General features: G+C 46.6%; 1 protein-coding gene across 2 annotated transcripts in view; it reads right to left on the bottom strand.

Annotated features, from left to right (window-relative positions):
• Positions 1-7,864: 7,864 nt before the first annotated feature.
• LOC129846472 (kinesin-like protein KIF3A) overlaps positions 7,865-17,880 on the bottom strand; it is a 35,036-nt gene continuing 25,020 nt past the window's right edge. For both annotated transcript variants that reach the window (XM_055914417.1, XM_055914418.1), the window contains 6 exons: positions 11,867-11,977; positions 11,066-11,191; positions 10,797-10,850; positions 10,571-10,639; positions 10,164-10,285; positions 7,865-9,325 (listed from right to left, as the gene is read on the bottom strand). In XM_055914417.1, the coding sequence (XP_055770392.1) occupies positions 9,277-9,325; positions 10,164-10,285; positions 10,571-10,639; positions 10,797-10,850; positions 11,066-11,191; positions 11,867-11,977 (531 nt within the window). In that variant the 3' untranslated portion in view covers positions 7,865-9,276. The remainder of the gene's footprint in view (positions 9,326-10,163; positions 10,286-10,570; positions 10,640-10,796; positions 10,851-11,065; positions 11,192-11,866; positions 11,978-17,880) is intronic.

The raw sequence follows: 17,880 nt of genomic DNA, 5'->3' as shown, positions 1-17,880 counted from the left end.
TTTTAGATGTCCATTTCTTCTGTCTAATTAGCAACTTTGGCTAGCATTGTGGAGCGCACATGTCCATCAACTCTTGACGCATCGAACGAAAAATTCCAGAAGTCACAATAAACGTCGAATAAACGGGTCAAACTCAGTTGAAAATCCATCTTCATTATGTTTTTCTCATATGTATCCAATAACGTCGAAGACGGAGCATTTCGTCGTGTATACCTAACGCATTGCAAAAAACAATGTAGTGTTCTCTGGTGCGCAGCTGAATACTGCCAATAGGGCGGACCTGTCACTCCAAAAGCTCTCATTCGGTCTCACATCAAGCTAGACACCCCATTCAACATTCTACTGCCTGTTGACATCTAAGTGGAAGGCGTATGAAGTGCATACAGATCCATAAATAAAAGGCAATTGAATAGGCAAGGCCTTACACAGAGCCCCATTTTCAGAACTTTCACTTCCTGTTTGGAAGTTTGCTGCCAAATGAGTTCTGTTTTACTCACAGATATAATTCAAACAGTTTTAGAAACTTCCGAGTGTTTTCTATCCAATAGTAATAATAATATGCATATCGTATGATCTAGAACAGAGTACGAGGCCGTTTAATTTGGGCACGATTTTTTCCCAAAGTGAAAACAGCGCCCCCTATTTCTAAATTAAAGTACATTTTAGACTTCCATAAGTGTGATCCTTGAAATAAGGGAATTATGACCTGTGGTATAGATATGAATCATTTCTAGAACTCTTTTTGATTTTGACTATGTTGAAGGGTATCAGATGTATCCTAATGATGTCCTGCCATTAGAAGTAGTGGCGTCTTCATCTTAAATAACACGACTGTTGTTGTTGTCTGTAACGGCCGTCTGAAGAAGGAGTGGACCAAAGCGCAGCGTGGTAAGTGTTCATGATTTATTAATTAAACTGAACACTAAATAACAAAACAACAAAGGGAACGACCGAAACAGTTCTGTCAGGTGCAGAAACACAAAACAGAAAACAACTACCCACAAAACACAGCTGGGAAAAGGCTCCCTAAGTATGGTTCTGAATCAGAGACAACGATAGACAGCTGCCTCTGATTGAGAACCACACCCGGCCAAAACCAAAGAAGTACAAAACATAGAAAATTAACATAGAATGCCAACCCAAATCACACCCTGACCAAACCAAAATAGAGACATAAAAAGATCTCTACGGTCAGGGCGTGACAGTAACCCCCCCAAAGGTGCGGACTCCGGACGCAAAACCTGAACCCATAGGGGAGGGTCTGGGTGGGCATTTGTCCACGTTGGCGGCTCTGGTGAGGGACGTAAGACCCAGCTCCACCTCTGGCTCGGCCCACTTAGGTGGCGCCTCTAGAGCGGGGACCCTCGCCGCTGACCCCGGACTAGGGCCCTCGAAGCGGGCCCCAGACAGGAGGGAGACTCTGGCAGCTCCGGACAGGAGGGAGACTCTGGCAGCTCCGGACAGGAGGGAGACTCTGGCAGCTCCGGACAGGAGGGAGACTCTGGCAGCTCCGGACAGGAGGGAGACTCTGGCAGCTCCGGACAGGAGGGAGACTCTGGCAGCTCCGGACAGGAGGGAGACTCTGGCAGCTCCGGACAGGAGGGAGACTCTGGCAGCTCCGGACAGGAGGGAGACTCTGGCAGCTCCGGACAGGAGGGAGACTCTGGCAGCTCCGGACAGGAGGGAGACTCTGGCAGCTCCGGACAGGAGGGAGACTGGCAGCTCCGGACTCACCGGGCTGGGGAGACACACAGGAGACCTGGTTCTGGGAGCAGGCACAGGACTCACCAGGCTGGGGAGACATCCAGGAGGCCTCTTCCTTGGCCGAGGCAACGGATACACTGGGCCGTGGAGGCGCACTGGTGGTCGCGAGCACTGAGTTGGCCCCACCCGTTCTGGCTGGATGCCAGCTTCCACCCGGCAAATGCGGGATGCTACCACCGAGCACACCGGCCTGTGAATGCTCCGCCTCGACACCATGAGCATCACCACACAGCACGGGGCCTGACCAGTCCCATGCTCGCCATGGTAAGCACAGGGAGTTGGCTTAGGTCTAGTACCTCACTCTGCCACACTCCCAGTGTGCCCCCGCCCAAAAAAATTGGGGGCTGCCTCTCGGGCTTCCTTGCCACTCGTTTTCGTGTCACCAACTCTATTCTCCGGTATCCCTCCTCGCACTGTTCTAGAGAATCCCAGGCGGGCTCCGGCACTCTCCCTGGGTCGACCGACCACCTCTCTATCTCCTCCCAGGTTGTCTCAAACTCCAGATAGCACTGCTCACCTGTCCAGGAGTCCCTTTCACCACGCTGCTTGGTCCTTTGGTGGTGGGTAGTTCTGTCACGGCCGTCTGAAGAAGAAAGAGTGGACCAAAGCGCAGCGTGGTAAGTGTCCATGATTTATTAATACAACTGAACACTAAATAACAAAACAACAAAGAGAACGAACAAAACCGAAACAATTCTGTCAGGTGCAGAAACACAAAACGACTACCCACAAAACACAGGTGGGAAAAGGCCACCTAAGTATGGTTCTCAATCAGAGACAACGATAGACAGCTGCCTCTGATTGAGAACCACACCCGGCCAAAACCAAAGAAATACAAAACATAGAAAATGAACATAGAATTCCCACCCAAATCACACCCTGACCACACCAAAATAGAGACATAAAACGATCTCTACGGTCAGGGCATGACATCGTCGTTGTCTTGGCAGATGATGACATAGTCACAGCTTTGCACACTCTTGCCATTCTCTCAACCAGCTTCATCGGGTAGTCACCTGGAATGCATCTCAATTAACAGGTGTGCCTTCTTAAAAGTGAATTTGTGGAATTTCTTCCCTTAATGCGTCTGAGCCAATCAGTTGTGTTGTGACAAGATAGCCCTATTTGGTCAAATACCAAGTCCATATTATGGCAAGAACAGCTCAAATAAGCAAAGAGAAACGACAGTCCATCATTAGTTTAAGACATTTCAAGGTCTTTGAACGTTTCTTCAAGTGCAGTCGCAAAAACCATCAAGAGCTATGATGAAATCGGCTCTAATGAGGACCGTCACAGGAATGGAAGACCCAGAGTTACCTCTGCTGCAGAGGATAAGTTCATTAGAATTACCAGCCTCAGAAATTGCAGCCCAAATAAATTCTTCACAGAGTTCAAGTAACAGACACATCTCAACATCAACTGTTCAGAGGAGACTGTGTGAATCAGGCCTTCATGGTCGAATTGCTGCAAAGAAACCACTACTAAAGGACATCAATAAGAAGAAGAGACTTGCTTGGGCCAAGAAACACGAGCAATGAACAATAGACCGGTGGAAATGTATCCTTTGGGGTGGAGTCCAAATTTGAGATTTCCAACCGGAGTGTCTTTGTGAGATGTGGTGTTGGTGAACGGATGATCTCCGCATGTGTATTTCCCACCGTAAAGCATGGAGGAGGAGGTGTTATGGTGTGGGGGTGCTTTGCTGGTGACACTGTCTGTGATTTATTTAGAATTCAAGACACATTTAACCAGCATGGCTACCACAGCCTTCTGCAGCGATACGCCATCCCATCTGGTTTGCGCTTAGTCCCACTATCATTTGTTTTTCAACAGGACAATAACCCAACACACCTCCAGGCTGTGTAAGGGCTATTTGACCAAGAAGGAGAGTGATGGAGTGCTGCATCAGATGACCTGGCTTCCACAATCACCCGACCTCAACCAAATTGAGATGGTTTGGGATGAGTCAGACCGCAGAGTGAAGGAAAAGCAGCCAACAAGTGCTCAGCATATGTGGGAACTCCTTCAAGATGGTTGGAAAATCATTCCTGAGGAAGCTGGTTGAGAGAATGGCAAGAGTGTGCAAAGCTGTCATCAAGGCAGAGGGTGGCTACTTTGAAGAATCTCAAATCTAAAATATTTTTGGATTTGTTTAAAACTTGATGATTCCATATGTGTTATTTCACATTTTTAATGTCTTCACTATTTTTCTACAATGTAGCAAATAGTCAAAATGAAGAAAAACCCTTGAAAGTGTAGGTGTTCTGAAACTTTTGACCGGTAGTGTAAGTATTCAGACCCTTTACTCAGTACTTTGTTGAAACACCTTTGGAAGCGATTACAGCCTTGAGTCTTCTTCAGTATGACACTACAAGCTTGGCACACTTGTATTTGGGGAGTTTCTCCCATTCTTCTGTGCAGATCCTTAGAAGTTATGACAGGTTTGATGGGGAGAGTGGCTGCACAGCTGTTTTCAGGTCTCTCCAGAGATGTTCAATCGGGTTCAAATCCGGGCTCTGGCTGGGCCACTCAAGCACATTCAAAGACTTGTCTCTAAACCACTCCTGCTTTTTCTTGGCTGTGTGCTTAGGGCCGTTGTCCTGTTGGAAGATGAAGCTTCGCGTAAGTCTGAGGTCCTGAACAGTCTGGAGCAGGTTTTCATCAAGGTTCTCTCTGTACTTTGATCCGTTCACCTTTCCCTCGATCCTGACTAGTCTCGTGATTTTAATGAGTTACATTTATTTAAGGGCTGGGGCGAAGGTTCCCCTTCCAACAGGATAACTACCCTAAGCATACAGCAAAGACAACACAGAAGTGGCTTCGGAAAAGTCTATGAATGTTCTTGAGTTGCCCAGCCAGAGCCCGGACTTGAACTCGATCGATCATCTCTGGAGAGACCTGAAAATAGCTGCGCAGCGAGGCTCCACATCCATCCTGACAGAGCTTGAGAGTATCTGTAGAGAAGAATTGGAGAAACTCCCCAAATACAGATGTGCCAAGCTTGTAGAGTCATACCCAAGAAGACTCGAGGCTGTAATCACTGTCAAAGATGCTTCAACAACAAAACAAGTACTGAGTAAAGGGTCTAAGTAAATGTGATATTTCAGTTTTTTTTATACATTTGTGACATCAATATAAAAACATTATTTTTTATTCATCAGTACAGTAATATGAGATCTGTGCGTAAAATATTTACATTTGAGTAATTTAGCAGATAGTCATATCTAGAGCAACTTACAGCAAGTATATTCATCTTAAGATTGCTAGGTGAGACAACCACATATCAGTCAAATATACAGGATACCAACTTTCCATTACAGCTAAACAATGGATATATAGCGTTTTGCAACAAAACCCATTTTAATACATCTTAAATATATGGACTAAAAAGTCTGAGAACAGTAATATTTTACAAATACGTGAAGGTACCCTTAAGCAATCATTTCTGATTTAATTAAAACACACAAATGTGAAAGATACATGGCATTTTGGAATGCAATTCTTCATATATTTTCCCTCTGTCAGTCATCAAGTTTCTGTTTGATAAGATTTGATTGCTAATTGATTATATGCAATATGACTGTCCATATAAGGACATCCTGGATGCTGATCGGCAGAATTGTAGCTGTGACGTAGTGATCTCTATCTAGTGGGCTCTGTGAGGGTGTCAGCGTCTAGTGACAATATAAGAGGCCTGTGTTTGATGTTGCAAGTCAGTCACATTTTAACCTTCTTCATCCCGAGACAGTCTCAAGTCATAGCCTGCTACTACTACTACTACTGCTACTACTGTAAAGCCATGAAGACTCTTGCTCTCCTCTTCTCCTTTGCATTTGTGCTGGTCTTCACTGCACCCACTAAGACATCTGATGAGATTCATCTACTGCAGAGGATCATGAAAGAGGCTAACAAGACCCTCAATGAAGGCCCAGAGGTAAGAAGATTAAAATGTTGAAATATGACAAGTACTATAATGCATTATAACTGCATTATAATCCATTGTATCTACAGTGTTATCAAATGTTGCACTGCTCTATCGGATTAGAAGGTCTCTTGTTAAAAATGAAAAGGGGTCATGAAAAAATGCCACTATTGTGACATTTAGTCATCCTTTCAGGCCCTTTTGGACCAATTAGTGCCAGCGGAATTCAATGAAGTTCACTGCAGGTTACACGGGGTAAGTTGCATCCATATTCTTGATGAAAATGATGAAAACATGATCGACAGTGTGCAGGTTTCCACAGACACAGATTAAGCCTAGTCCTAGAGAATTAAAACTATGTTCAAATGGAGATTCACCGTTGAAAGTGCTCCTTAGTCCAAGAATAGGCGTATCTGTGTCCGGGAAATTGTCCCCTCATGTCCATCAGTGATAACTACTGTTAATTGATCTGTTAACTTACTCATGTCAACACTTGTTGATGTATGCAGACACTTGTTAATGCTGACCAGCAAGTTGACAATGTATTTTAAAATTTCCTACAGGCTATTTTAGCCATTAAAGCAACAGATTCATCATACAACAATTAATAATTATAATAATCTCAAATTCCAGCCTAAAGATTTCTGCATAGCGGAGACGATCCTGTCTAACATAAAGAAAACGCGGTTCGGGACTCCAGACAACATAGAGACAATCAGCAGAGTGCTGGAGCAGTACAACAAGGTAAGGAATCATTTAGACAAATCAACTTGGTTGAGGGGGTACTCTAGCTTGGATCGCAGATCTAAAGTGGTATGACGGCACAAACAGACTGGTACCCAGGCTAGGCTAGATTCAGTGAAACATCCAAATTGTCGCAGATAGAAATGCACGAATAAAGATGTCTGTTCAACACAACGTATTTATATCTTGTAACGTTGCTCCCACTTGAACAGAGCCCTGCTCTTGTCAATCAAACAGTAACAACTACTCTGAATATTTGTCATAACAATTATGTGTAAAGAAATAAAAAATAGAATAAAAAGTAACTCAAAACTTATACAGCGGTGTTCCAGACATGGATGAATCCTAGTCCTGGACTAAAAAGCACTTTTTTAATGGAAATGCTCTTAATCTGGGTCCATGGAACTGTCTGTATCCTAGTCCAGAAAAACACCCCCATAATGCATTACTATTTGATTCATCCACAAAATAAATTGTGTTTCTTAACACAGGATGTATTGAACAACATGCAGGTTGTAGGCAAACACCCTGAGCCTTGTGGAAGTAGTTAGGGTTCTAAGGTAGTCTTCTGGGTTCTTTAGTCTATGGTTCTAAGTGGAATGTTCCGTTTTCTCCCCAGCTTCACCCTTCCAACTGCACTGTGAAGAAGAACGGGGACGAGGAACAGCTCCGCGCTCTCCTGATGAAGCTCTACAACTGTGCCCAAGCCATCTATGCCCGTCCCCACCCTGTCACTCGTCACAAAACGACCCCAGCACTTTGAGGGGACTGATGGGAACTCTGTCGACCGTGCATAGTCCAATAACACATATGATTATTTATTGAACTGTATTTAAATGTACTATGACATTTTTTTTTGTACTATTTATAAATAAATTAACTAATTGGTAAAAACAGTTTAAAAAAAAAGAGTGGTTTATTGTTTAAGTGTTGATACAACTGCAGCAAAGATTTTCTAGATTTGACCTATTCCTGACTCTAGCCTCAAACTACATTTTATAATGTGGAATCACTGAACTGTCTGGCAGTCTCCACACTAAAGCACTGGTAAAACACAATTATTAACATTATACTGTATCGTGTGTGGACCACCGGACAAATCGTGGAACAGGTCAACTTCGTGGCAGTGCCATGGCGTTATAGCATCAACCAATCATTCACATTTATTTTATAAAGCCCTTTTTACATCAGCAGTTGTCAAGCGCTCTTCAGATACCCAGCCTAAAACCCCAAAGAACAAGCAATGCAGAAGCACAGTGACTAGGAAAAACTCCCTAGAAGTCAGGAAGAACCTCGAGTGGAAGAAACTTAGCATGATTCCAATCTTAAAACATGCTACACACGGCAACCAGACAAATCACACGGCAACCAGACAAATCAAAACAAGACTGAAATAAACAAAAAGAGGAATGTTGAAAAAGGAACAAGAAAGAGTGAGATTAAACAAGTCCAATAATTTAATAAATTATTAAGAGATACAAGGGGGCTCAGTAGATGTAAACATTTGACATACAGTATAATACAAAATAAAGACACTTTGCTTCCACTACAATGCACCATAAACGATGACATGAGAATGAAGAAATAAAAGCGTAATAAATGACTTAGTGTTTAATGGGTGAATGGTACTACTATATAGACGGGTTAGCTGACAACGTCACGAACACGACACGCACGTCGATAAGGCAGAAGTTCCTGTGGCGTAATGATTCTGAACGGTCAGACAGCTAGCAACAATGACAAGAAGCTGCCATGTGGGGAATCGTAGGAGGCTGGTTTCAGCTCGTTGCATCTTCTTAATAACAACATGTCTTGTTTTGACTGATGTCACGTCTATGCTAATATGGCTGAAATTTGCTAGCTAACCAACAACTGTTAAGGATGTATTTTAGAGACCAGCGCTCATTGTGCTAATGTATTTATGTTTTCAAAGAACATTTGGAGACTAAATATAGTTTGCTCTATAGTTGCTCACTCGTCGGTATTCGTTGCTAAACAACCAGCCCGTCTATAGAAGCGGTATGTCATGCACGTCCTATCATTCAGACATAAAGGAGGAAACTAAGTTTAAAGTACATTTTAGACTTCCATAAGTGTGATCCTTGAAATAAGTAAACCTGTAGTATAGATATGAATCATTTCTAGAACTGTTTTTGATTTTGACTATGTTGAAGGGTATCAGATGTATCTTAATGATGTCCTGCCATTAGAAGTGGTGGCGTCTTCATCTGTAATAACACAAGACTGTTGTTGTCGTCGTTGTCTTGGCAGATGATTACGTGGTCACAAACCATGGCTTGTGCTCATCATAGACTCCTCTCTCTGTGGCCCAAATGGCACCCTATTCCCTTTGAAAGTGCACTACTTTTGACCAGAGCCCCATGGGACACCGTATGAGCCATGGTCAAAAGTAGTGCCCTAAAAAGGTTAATAGGGTGCCATTTGGGATGAAATCAGGGTGTTGCCACCTGAACTGTGCTCGATGGCTACATTAAGACTCAACGTTAAGCTGCTTATCCTCAACAAGTCTCCGTTTATTACAACACAAGGTCCCTTCGACTTGGCCATTAACCCCCAGTTAAAAGGCCAAGGCCCAAATCCTACAGTACAGTGGCTGCTCCCTCCTTCCCTCACCGACCAATAACCCAACGTCTCCTCTCCATTCACATGTAGAACCTTACTATACAGTGTATTGAGATAACATATTTTGAAATGACGACGTTCAACAATAAAGATCTTCAGGCTGGACTATTGACTGACTGCTGTTGTTGACTCTAAGGTATAGTAGTGTAGATACATTGCAGTACATGGGGCTCCAGCCCTGATTGGCTCTCTCCCTGTCTCTCTCACTGCAGCAGGGATTCCATCACAGCCTCGGGCTTCGTTGATCTTTTCCTGTCAGGAGATAAGAGGAGGGCAGCATTAACAAATTGCACCCTTTTCCCTATATAGTGCACTACTTTTGATCTGGTCCTTAAGGGAATAGGGTGACACTGGGGACGCAGATGAGATGATCATGGGGTTAATATTCACTGAGTTTTTCAAAACATTATGAACACCTGTTCTTTCCATGACAGACTGACCAGGTGAATCCAGCTGAAAGCTATAATCCCTTATTCATGTCACTTGTTAAATCCACTTCAAATCAGTGTAGATGAAGGGGAGGAGACAGGTTAAAGAAGTATTTTTAAGCCTTGAGACATGGATTGTATATGTGTGCCATTCAGAGGGTGAATGGGCAAGACAGAATATTTAAGTGTCTTTGAACAGGGTCTGGTAGCAGGAGCCAGGCACACAGGGTTGTGTGAAGAACTGCAACGCTGCTGGGTTTTTCACATTCAACAGTTTCCTGTATGTATCAAGAATAGTTTACCACCCAAAGGACATCCAGCCAACTGGATATATTTCTGTATATATGTCTTATTGTTCTAGGGAAGTGACATTACGGTTGACCAGAAAGCAGCAAATATCTGATAATAAAAACATGTCGTATTTCTCAGAAGTGCAGAACACGGTGATAACAGCTTTTACAGTCACATTTCACCATGGGACGTACACCTGACAAAGTGATACATTATAGTAAACCATTACTTCAGATAGACTTTATAGTACTCTCTATAATCGCACATTTATTCAGAAATGAAATATTACTATTGTTGTTATTTTCATTCGTATTATTCTGGATAATCATGTAGCGACAGCAGCTGGGAGACAGACGGTGGTGGTGGTTTACCTTCGTCCAGTCTTGGGTCTACTACTCTTGGAGGACCTGGGCCTCTCCAGCTTCATCAGTGACTGTCTCATACTCTCCTCTGTGTAGGCCAAGTACACATGAGACAGGTCCACCTCAAACGGCTGGGGAGGGAGAGGAAAGAGAGAGGGATAGAGGAGGGAGAGAGGGATAGATGAGGGGGATAGAGGAAGGAGAGAGGGATAGAGGAATGAGAGGGATAGAGGAAGGAGAGGGACAGAGGAAGGAGAGAGGGATAGAGGAGGGGGATAGAGGAAGGAGAGAGGGATAGAGGAAGGAGAGGGATAGACAGAGGGTGGAGGAGGAAGCGAATGTGAGGGTAGAATAATATTATCCAGATCCACCATGCTGTGTTTGTCTTGTTATGTAGGCATGAACTAAGAACTCACATCTTTGTCTTTCTTGTCCGGCACGGGGGTCTGTTTTCTCATGTTGTTACCAGTGTACGCTACACACTTCTGAGGACCAACAAGTAACCATGGAAACAATGTCATAAGCATGAAGCAATCACACCAACGTTGCTCTGTACTGTCTATGTTAATGAAGAAACTCCCTCCCCTTTAGCCTAACCATTCTCAAGTTACATATTTCACTGTGGCTGAATGCAGAACTCACCAGCTGCCATTCCCCAATGTCCTCATTCCACTGTACGTAGTTCTCGATCATCTCCTGCACCAGACAGGAAGAAGCAGGAACCATATTAGCATCAGTGCTAACTAAATACGCTCTCACACAAGTATAAATGGACGTATGGACACGCGCGTTGTCAAACACACACACACACACACACACACACACACACACACACACACACACACACACACACACACACACACACACACACACACACACACACACACACACACACACACACACACACACACCTGGTATTCCTGTGGGATGAAGTTGTCTATGATGAGCATCTGCAGTCGTAGCTCTCTACTGAGGTGGCGGATATTCTCCAGCAGGCCCTCGATCTCCCGGTGATGCTCCTGCTGCAGGTCGGCCATCTGACAACAACAACAATATCTGAATGAAGTCATGAACCAATGCTGTGTTAATGAAGTCATGAACCAATGATGTGTTAATGAAGTCATGAACCAATGCTGTGTTAATGAAGTCATGAATCAATGATGTGTTAATGAAGTCATGAATCAATGATGTGTTAATGAAGTCATGAACCAATGCTGTGTTAATGAAGTCATGAATCAATGATGTGTTAATGAAGTCATGAATCAATGATGTGTTAATGAAGTCATGAATCAATGATGTGTTAATGAAGTCATGAATCAATGATGTGTTAATGAAGTCATGAATCAATGATGTGTTAATGAAGTCATGAATCAATGATGTGTTAATGAAGTCATGAATCAATGATGTGTTAATGAAGTCATAAATCAATGATGTGTTAACGAAGTCATGAATCAATGATGTGTTAATGAAGTCATGAACCAATGATGTGTTAATGAAGTCATGAATCAATGATGTGTTAATGAAGTCATGAATCAATGATGTGTTAATGAAGTCATGAATCAATGATGTGTATTAATGTTCTGCTCTTGCTGCAGGTCATCAACAACACAACAAGTCCCCAGTCCTGTGTTAGAACCCACTTGGGATGCATCCTACTCACTATATAGTGCACTAGTTTTCACCAGAGTCGTGTGGGACTTGGACATTCTTACCTCTGACTTGGCAGCCATCAGCATGGTCCAGACTTTCTTCAGCTTCTTGGTCTTCCCCTGAGCCTCCTCCTGCAGACTGGTGTACTTTTCCTCAATGTCCAGACGCTCCGCCTGTAAAAAAGACAGGGAGTTTGGCATTTCATTTATTTCATCATTAACGGAAAACCTCAACACTTTTTAACCTCATTAATTACCTCTATGTAGATCCTGGTATGGTGCTGGAGATAATTAATCTGATGTTAAAAAGTTGTAAAGTGTCCCTTTAACACAGTAGACTGCTCCAGACGGAGACAACAGTAGACCGCTCCAGACGGAGACAACAGTAGACCGCTCCAGACGGAGACAACAGTAGACCGCTCCAGACGGAGACAACAGTAGACCGCTCCAGACGGAGACAACAGTAGACCGCTCCAGACGGAGACAACAGTAGACCGCTCCAGCACGGGACAACAGTAGACCGCTCCAGACGGAGACAACAGTAGACCGCTCCAGACGGAGACAACAGTAGACCGCTCCAGACGGAGACAACAGTAGACCGCTCCAGACGGAGACAACAGTAGACCGCTCCAGACGGAGACAACAGTAGACCGCTCCAGACGGAGACAACAGTAGACCGCTCCAGACGGAGACAACAGTAGACCGCTCCAGACGGAGACAACAGTAGACCGCTCCAGACGGAGACAACAGTAGACCGCTCCAGACGGAGACAACAGTAGACCGCTCCAGACGGAGACAACAGTAGACCGCTCCAGACGGAGACAACAGTAGACCGCTCCAGACGGAGACAACAGTAGACCGCTCCAGACGGAGACAACAGTAGACCGCTCCAGACGGAGACAACAGTAGACCGCTCCAGACGGAGACAACAGTAGACCGCTCCAGACGGAGACAACAGTAGACCGCTCCAGACGGAGACAACAGTAGACCGCTCCAGACGGAGACAACAGTAGACCGCTCCAGACGGAGACAACAGTAGACCGCTCCAGACGGAGACAACAGTAGACCGCTCCAGACGGAGACAACAGTAGACCGCTCCTGACGGAGACAACAGTAGACCGCTCCAGACGGAGACAACAGTAGACCGCTCCAGACGGAGACAACAGTAGACCGCTCCAGACGGAGACAACAGTAGACCGCTCCAGACGGAGACAACAGTAGACCGCTCCAGACGGAGACAACAGTAGACCGCTCCAGACGGAGACAACAGTAGACCGCTCCAGACGGGGACAACAGTAGACCGCTCCAGACGGGGACAACAGTAGACCGCTCCAGACGGGGACAACAGTAGACCGCTCCAGACGGAGACAACAGTAGACCGCTCCAGGCGGAGACAACAGTAGACCGCTCCAGACGGAGACAACAGTAGACCGCTCCAGACGGAGACAACAGTAGACCGCTCCAGACGGAGACAACAGTAGACCGCTCCAGGCGGAGACAACAGTAGACCGCTCCAGGCGGAGACAACAGTAGACCGCTCCAGGCGGAGACAACAGTAGACCGCTCCAGGCGGAGACAACAGTAGACCGCTCCAGGCGGAGACAACAGTAGACCGCTCCAGGCGGAGACAACAGTAGACCGCTCCAGGCGGAGACAACAGTAGACCGCTCCAGGCGGAGACAACAGTAGACCGCTCCAGAAGGAGACAACAGTAGACCGCTCCAGAAGGAGACAACAGTAGACCGCTCCAGACGGAGACAACAGTAGACCGCTCCAGACGGAGACAACAGTAGACCGCTCCAGACGGAGACAACAGTAGACCGCTCCAGACGGAGACAACAGTAGACCGCTCCAGACGGAGACAACAGTAGACCGCTCCAGACGGAGACAACAGTAGACCGCTCCAGACGGAGACAACAGTAGACCGCTCCAGACGGAGACAACAGTAGACCGCTCCAGACGGAGACAACAGTAGACCGCTCCAGGCGGAGACAACAGTAGACCGCTCCAGGCGGAGACAACAGTAGACCGCTCCAGGCGGAGACAACAGTAGACCGCTCCAGGCGGAGACAACAGTAGACCGCTCCAGGCGGAGACAACAGTAGACCGCTCCAGGCGGAGATAACAGTAGACCGCTCCAGGCGGAGACAACAGTAGACCGCTCCAGGCGGAGACAACAGTAGACCGCTCCAGGCGGAGACAACAGTAGACCGCTCCAGGCGGAGACAACAGTAGACCGCTCCAGACGGAGACAACAGTAGACCGCTCCAGACGGAGACAACAGTAGACCGCTCCAGACGGAGACAACAGTAGACAGCTCCAGACGGAGACAACAGTAGACTGCTCCAGACGGAGACAACAGTAGACTGCTCCAGACGGAGACAACAGTAGACTGCTCCAGACGGAGACAACAGTAGACCGCTCCAGACGGAGACAACAGTAGACCGCTCCAGACGGAGACAACAGTAGACCGCTCCAGACGGAGACAACAGTAGACCGCTCCAGACGGAGACAACAGTAGACCGCTCCAGACGGAGACAACAGTAGACCGCTCCAGACGGAGACAACAGTAGACCGCTCCAGACGGAGACAACAGTAGACCGCTCCAGACGGAGACAACAGTAGACCGCTCCAGACGGAGACAACAGTAGACCGCTCCAGACGGAGACAACAGTAGACCGCTCCAGACGGAGACAACAGTAGACCGCTCCAGACGGAGACAACAGTAGACCGCTCCAGACGGAGACAACAGTAGACCGCTCCAGACGGGGACAACAGTAGACCGCTCCAGACGGAGACAACAGTAGACCGCTCCAGACGGAGACAACAGTAGACCGCTCCAGACGGAGACAACAGTAGACCGCTCCAGACGGAGACAACAGTAGACCGCTCCAGACGGAGACAACAGTAGACCGCTCCAGACGGAGACAACAGTAGACCGCTCCAGACGGAGACAACAGTAGACCGCTCCAGACGGAGACAACAGTAGACCGCTCCAGACGGGGACAACAGTAGACCGCTCCAGACGGAGACAACAGTAGACCGCTCCAGACGGAGACAACAGTAGACCGCTCCAGACGGAGACAACAGTAGACCGCTCCAGACGGAGACAACAGTAGACCGCTCCAGACGGAGACAACAGTAGACCGCTCCAGACGGAGACAACAGTAGACCGCTCCAGGCGGAGACAACAGTAGACCGCTCCAGGCGGAGACAACAGTAGACCGCTCCAGGCGGAGACAACAGTAGACCGCTCCAGGCGGAGACAACAGTAGACCGCTCCAGAAGGAGACAACAGTAGACCGCTCCAGAAGGAGACAACAGTAGACCGCTCCAGACAGAGACAACAGTAGACCGCTCCAGACGGAGACAACAGTAGACCGCTCCAGACGGAGACAACAGTAGACCGCTCCAGACGGAGACAACAGTAGACCGCTCCAGACGGAGACAACAGTAGACCGCTCCAGACGGAGACAACAGTAGACCGCTCCAGACGGAGACAACAGTAGACCGCTCCAGACGGAGACAACAGTAGACCGCTCCAGACGGAGACAACAGTAGACCGCTCCAGGCGGAGACAACAGTAGACCGCTCCAGGCGGAGACAACAGTAGACCGCTCCAGGCGGAGACAACAGTAGACCGCTCCAGGCGGAGACAACAGTAGACCGCTCCAGGCGGAGACAACAGTAGACCGCTCCAGGCGGAGATAACAGTAGACCGCTCCAGGCGGAGACAACAGTAGACCGCTCCAGGCGGAGACAACAGTAGACCGCTCCAGGCGGAGACAACAGTAGACCGCTCCAGGCGGAGACAACAGTAGACCGCTCCAGACGGAGACAACAGTAGACCGCTCCAGACGGAGACAACAGTAGACCGCTCCAGACGGAGACAACAGTAGACAGCTCCAGACGGAGACAACAGTAGACTGCTCCAGACGGAGACAACAGTAGACTGCTCCAGACGGAGACAACAGTAGACTGCTCCAGACGGAGACAACAGTAGACTGCTCCAGACGGAGACAACAGTAGACTGCTCCAGACGGAGACAACAGTAGACTGCTCCAGACGGAGACAACAGTAGACTGCTCCAGACGGAGACAACAGTAGACTGCTCCAGACGGAGACAACAGTAGACTGCTCCAGACGGAGACAACAGTAGACTGCTCCAGACGGAGACAACAGTAGACTGCTCCAGACGGAGACAACAGTAGACCGCTCCAGACGGAGACAACAGTAGACCGCTCCAGACGGAGACAACAGTAGACCGCTCCAGACGGAGACAACAGTAGACCGCTCCAGACGGGGACAACAGTAGACCGCTCCAGACGGAGACAACAGTAGACCGCTCCAGACGGAGACAACAGTAGACTGCTCCAGACGGAGACAACAGTAGACTGCTCCAGACGGAGACAACAGTAGACCGCTCCAGACGGAGACAACAGTAGACCGCTCCAGACGGAGACAACAGTAGACTGCTCCAGACGGGGACAACAGTAAACAAAAAACAATAATGCCTGAAGGCATTCCACCCCATTGTGGTTTTCTCTGGCAACAAGATCGAGTCAACAATATCAACACTACTGATCCTTCATTATTGGTCTGTTATTGTCAGTCCTCTGCTCATTGACAGATTCCATTGTCCTCTTCAGACTGAGAAAAGCAAAGCAGGCATCTCATCTGAACTAGCAAGGTGCTGACTGGTGTGACTTTAAAGCAGAGCTATTCAAACTTCTTCAACATGGACACCATTTTTTTCCCACCAGATGTTCTGGTGACCCCCACCTCACCCAAAAATCTGAGGACAACGTTCAAATCGGTAAATGATTTTCACATCAACAAATAATGTTAAATTCATTCAATTAAGAGAACCAATGTATACATTTACAATTTTTCTAATTATCTTGCACAAAAACATTTGTTAATTGTCCCATAAAAGAATCTGTACTGTAAATGTTTGGCCTTCAGTCCAGCCTCTCTCAGCCTATTGCGTACAGTCTGAGCACTAGAGGGATTGTGCGTTCCTGGTGTAACTCGGGCAGATGTTGTTGCCATCCTGTACTTGTACCGCAGGTGTGATGTTCGGATGTACCGATCCTGTGTGGGTGTTGTTACACGTGGTCTGCCACTGCAAGGACAATCAGCTGTCCGTCCTGTATCCCTGTAGTGCTGTCTTAGGCGTCTCACAGTATTGCACTTTATTGCCCTGGCCACATCTGCGATCCTCATGCCTCCTTGCAGCATGCCTAAGGCACGTTCACGCAGATGAGCAGGGACCCTGGGCCTCTTTATTTTGGTGTTTTTCAGAGTCAGTAGAAAGGCCTCTTTAGTGTCCTAAGTTTTCATAACTGTGACCTTAATTGCCTACCGTCTGTAAGCTGTTAGTGTCTTTACGACCGTTCCACAGGTGCATGTTCATGAATCATTTTTTTTGAGTTTACGTTAAATGACTAATTTCGGTACCCAATATGCTGGGAATGACGATAATGTCATCTCCTTTTCCTGTCAGTGCCCTCATACCAAAATATAACATCTCCACTTATCACTGATCAACATCCCCTCTCCACTCAGACAGACACAGGAAGTTTGGTGGTGAGCATTTTGATGTAGAAATGCTTGGCATGCTGTCAGAGTTAACCACTGAGGCATATATGCATTACAGCTCTTCAGTTGGCTGAACTAAGACCCTCCTTTGAATGTAGATGCCCTATTTCACTGTGTGCTATAACTCCTCTTCCTCCAGTTCTCTGCAGCGCTGCTTTGAGTTGATAGTCCTACATCCATATTGAGATGTACAGAGTCTTCAGAAAGTATTCACACCCCTTGACTTTTGTTGTTGTTGTGTTACAGCCTGAATTTCAAAAAACATCATTCCACTTTGACATTATTGGGTTTTGTGTGTAGACCAGTGACACAAAATCTCAATGTAATCCATTTTAAATTCAGGCTGTAACACAACAACATGTGGAATAAGTCAAACGGTTGTGAATACTCTCTGAAGGCTCTGTAATATATTGTGATACAGTGTGTAAGATGGTATACCTCCTTCTCCTCTAGCTCTCTGCAGAGCTGCTTTCTGA

The sequence above is a fragment of the Salvelinus fontinalis genome, unplaced genomic scaffold (genome assembly GCF_029448725.1).
Source record: "Salvelinus fontinalis isolate EN_2023a unplaced genomic scaffold, ASM2944872v1 scaffold_0560, whole genome shotgun sequence".
Classification (NCBI taxonomy): Eukaryota; Metazoa; Chordata; class Actinopteri; order Salmoniformes; family Salmonidae; genus Salvelinus; species Salvelinus fontinalis.
This window is presented reverse-complemented; position numbering and strand designations above follow the sequence as displayed.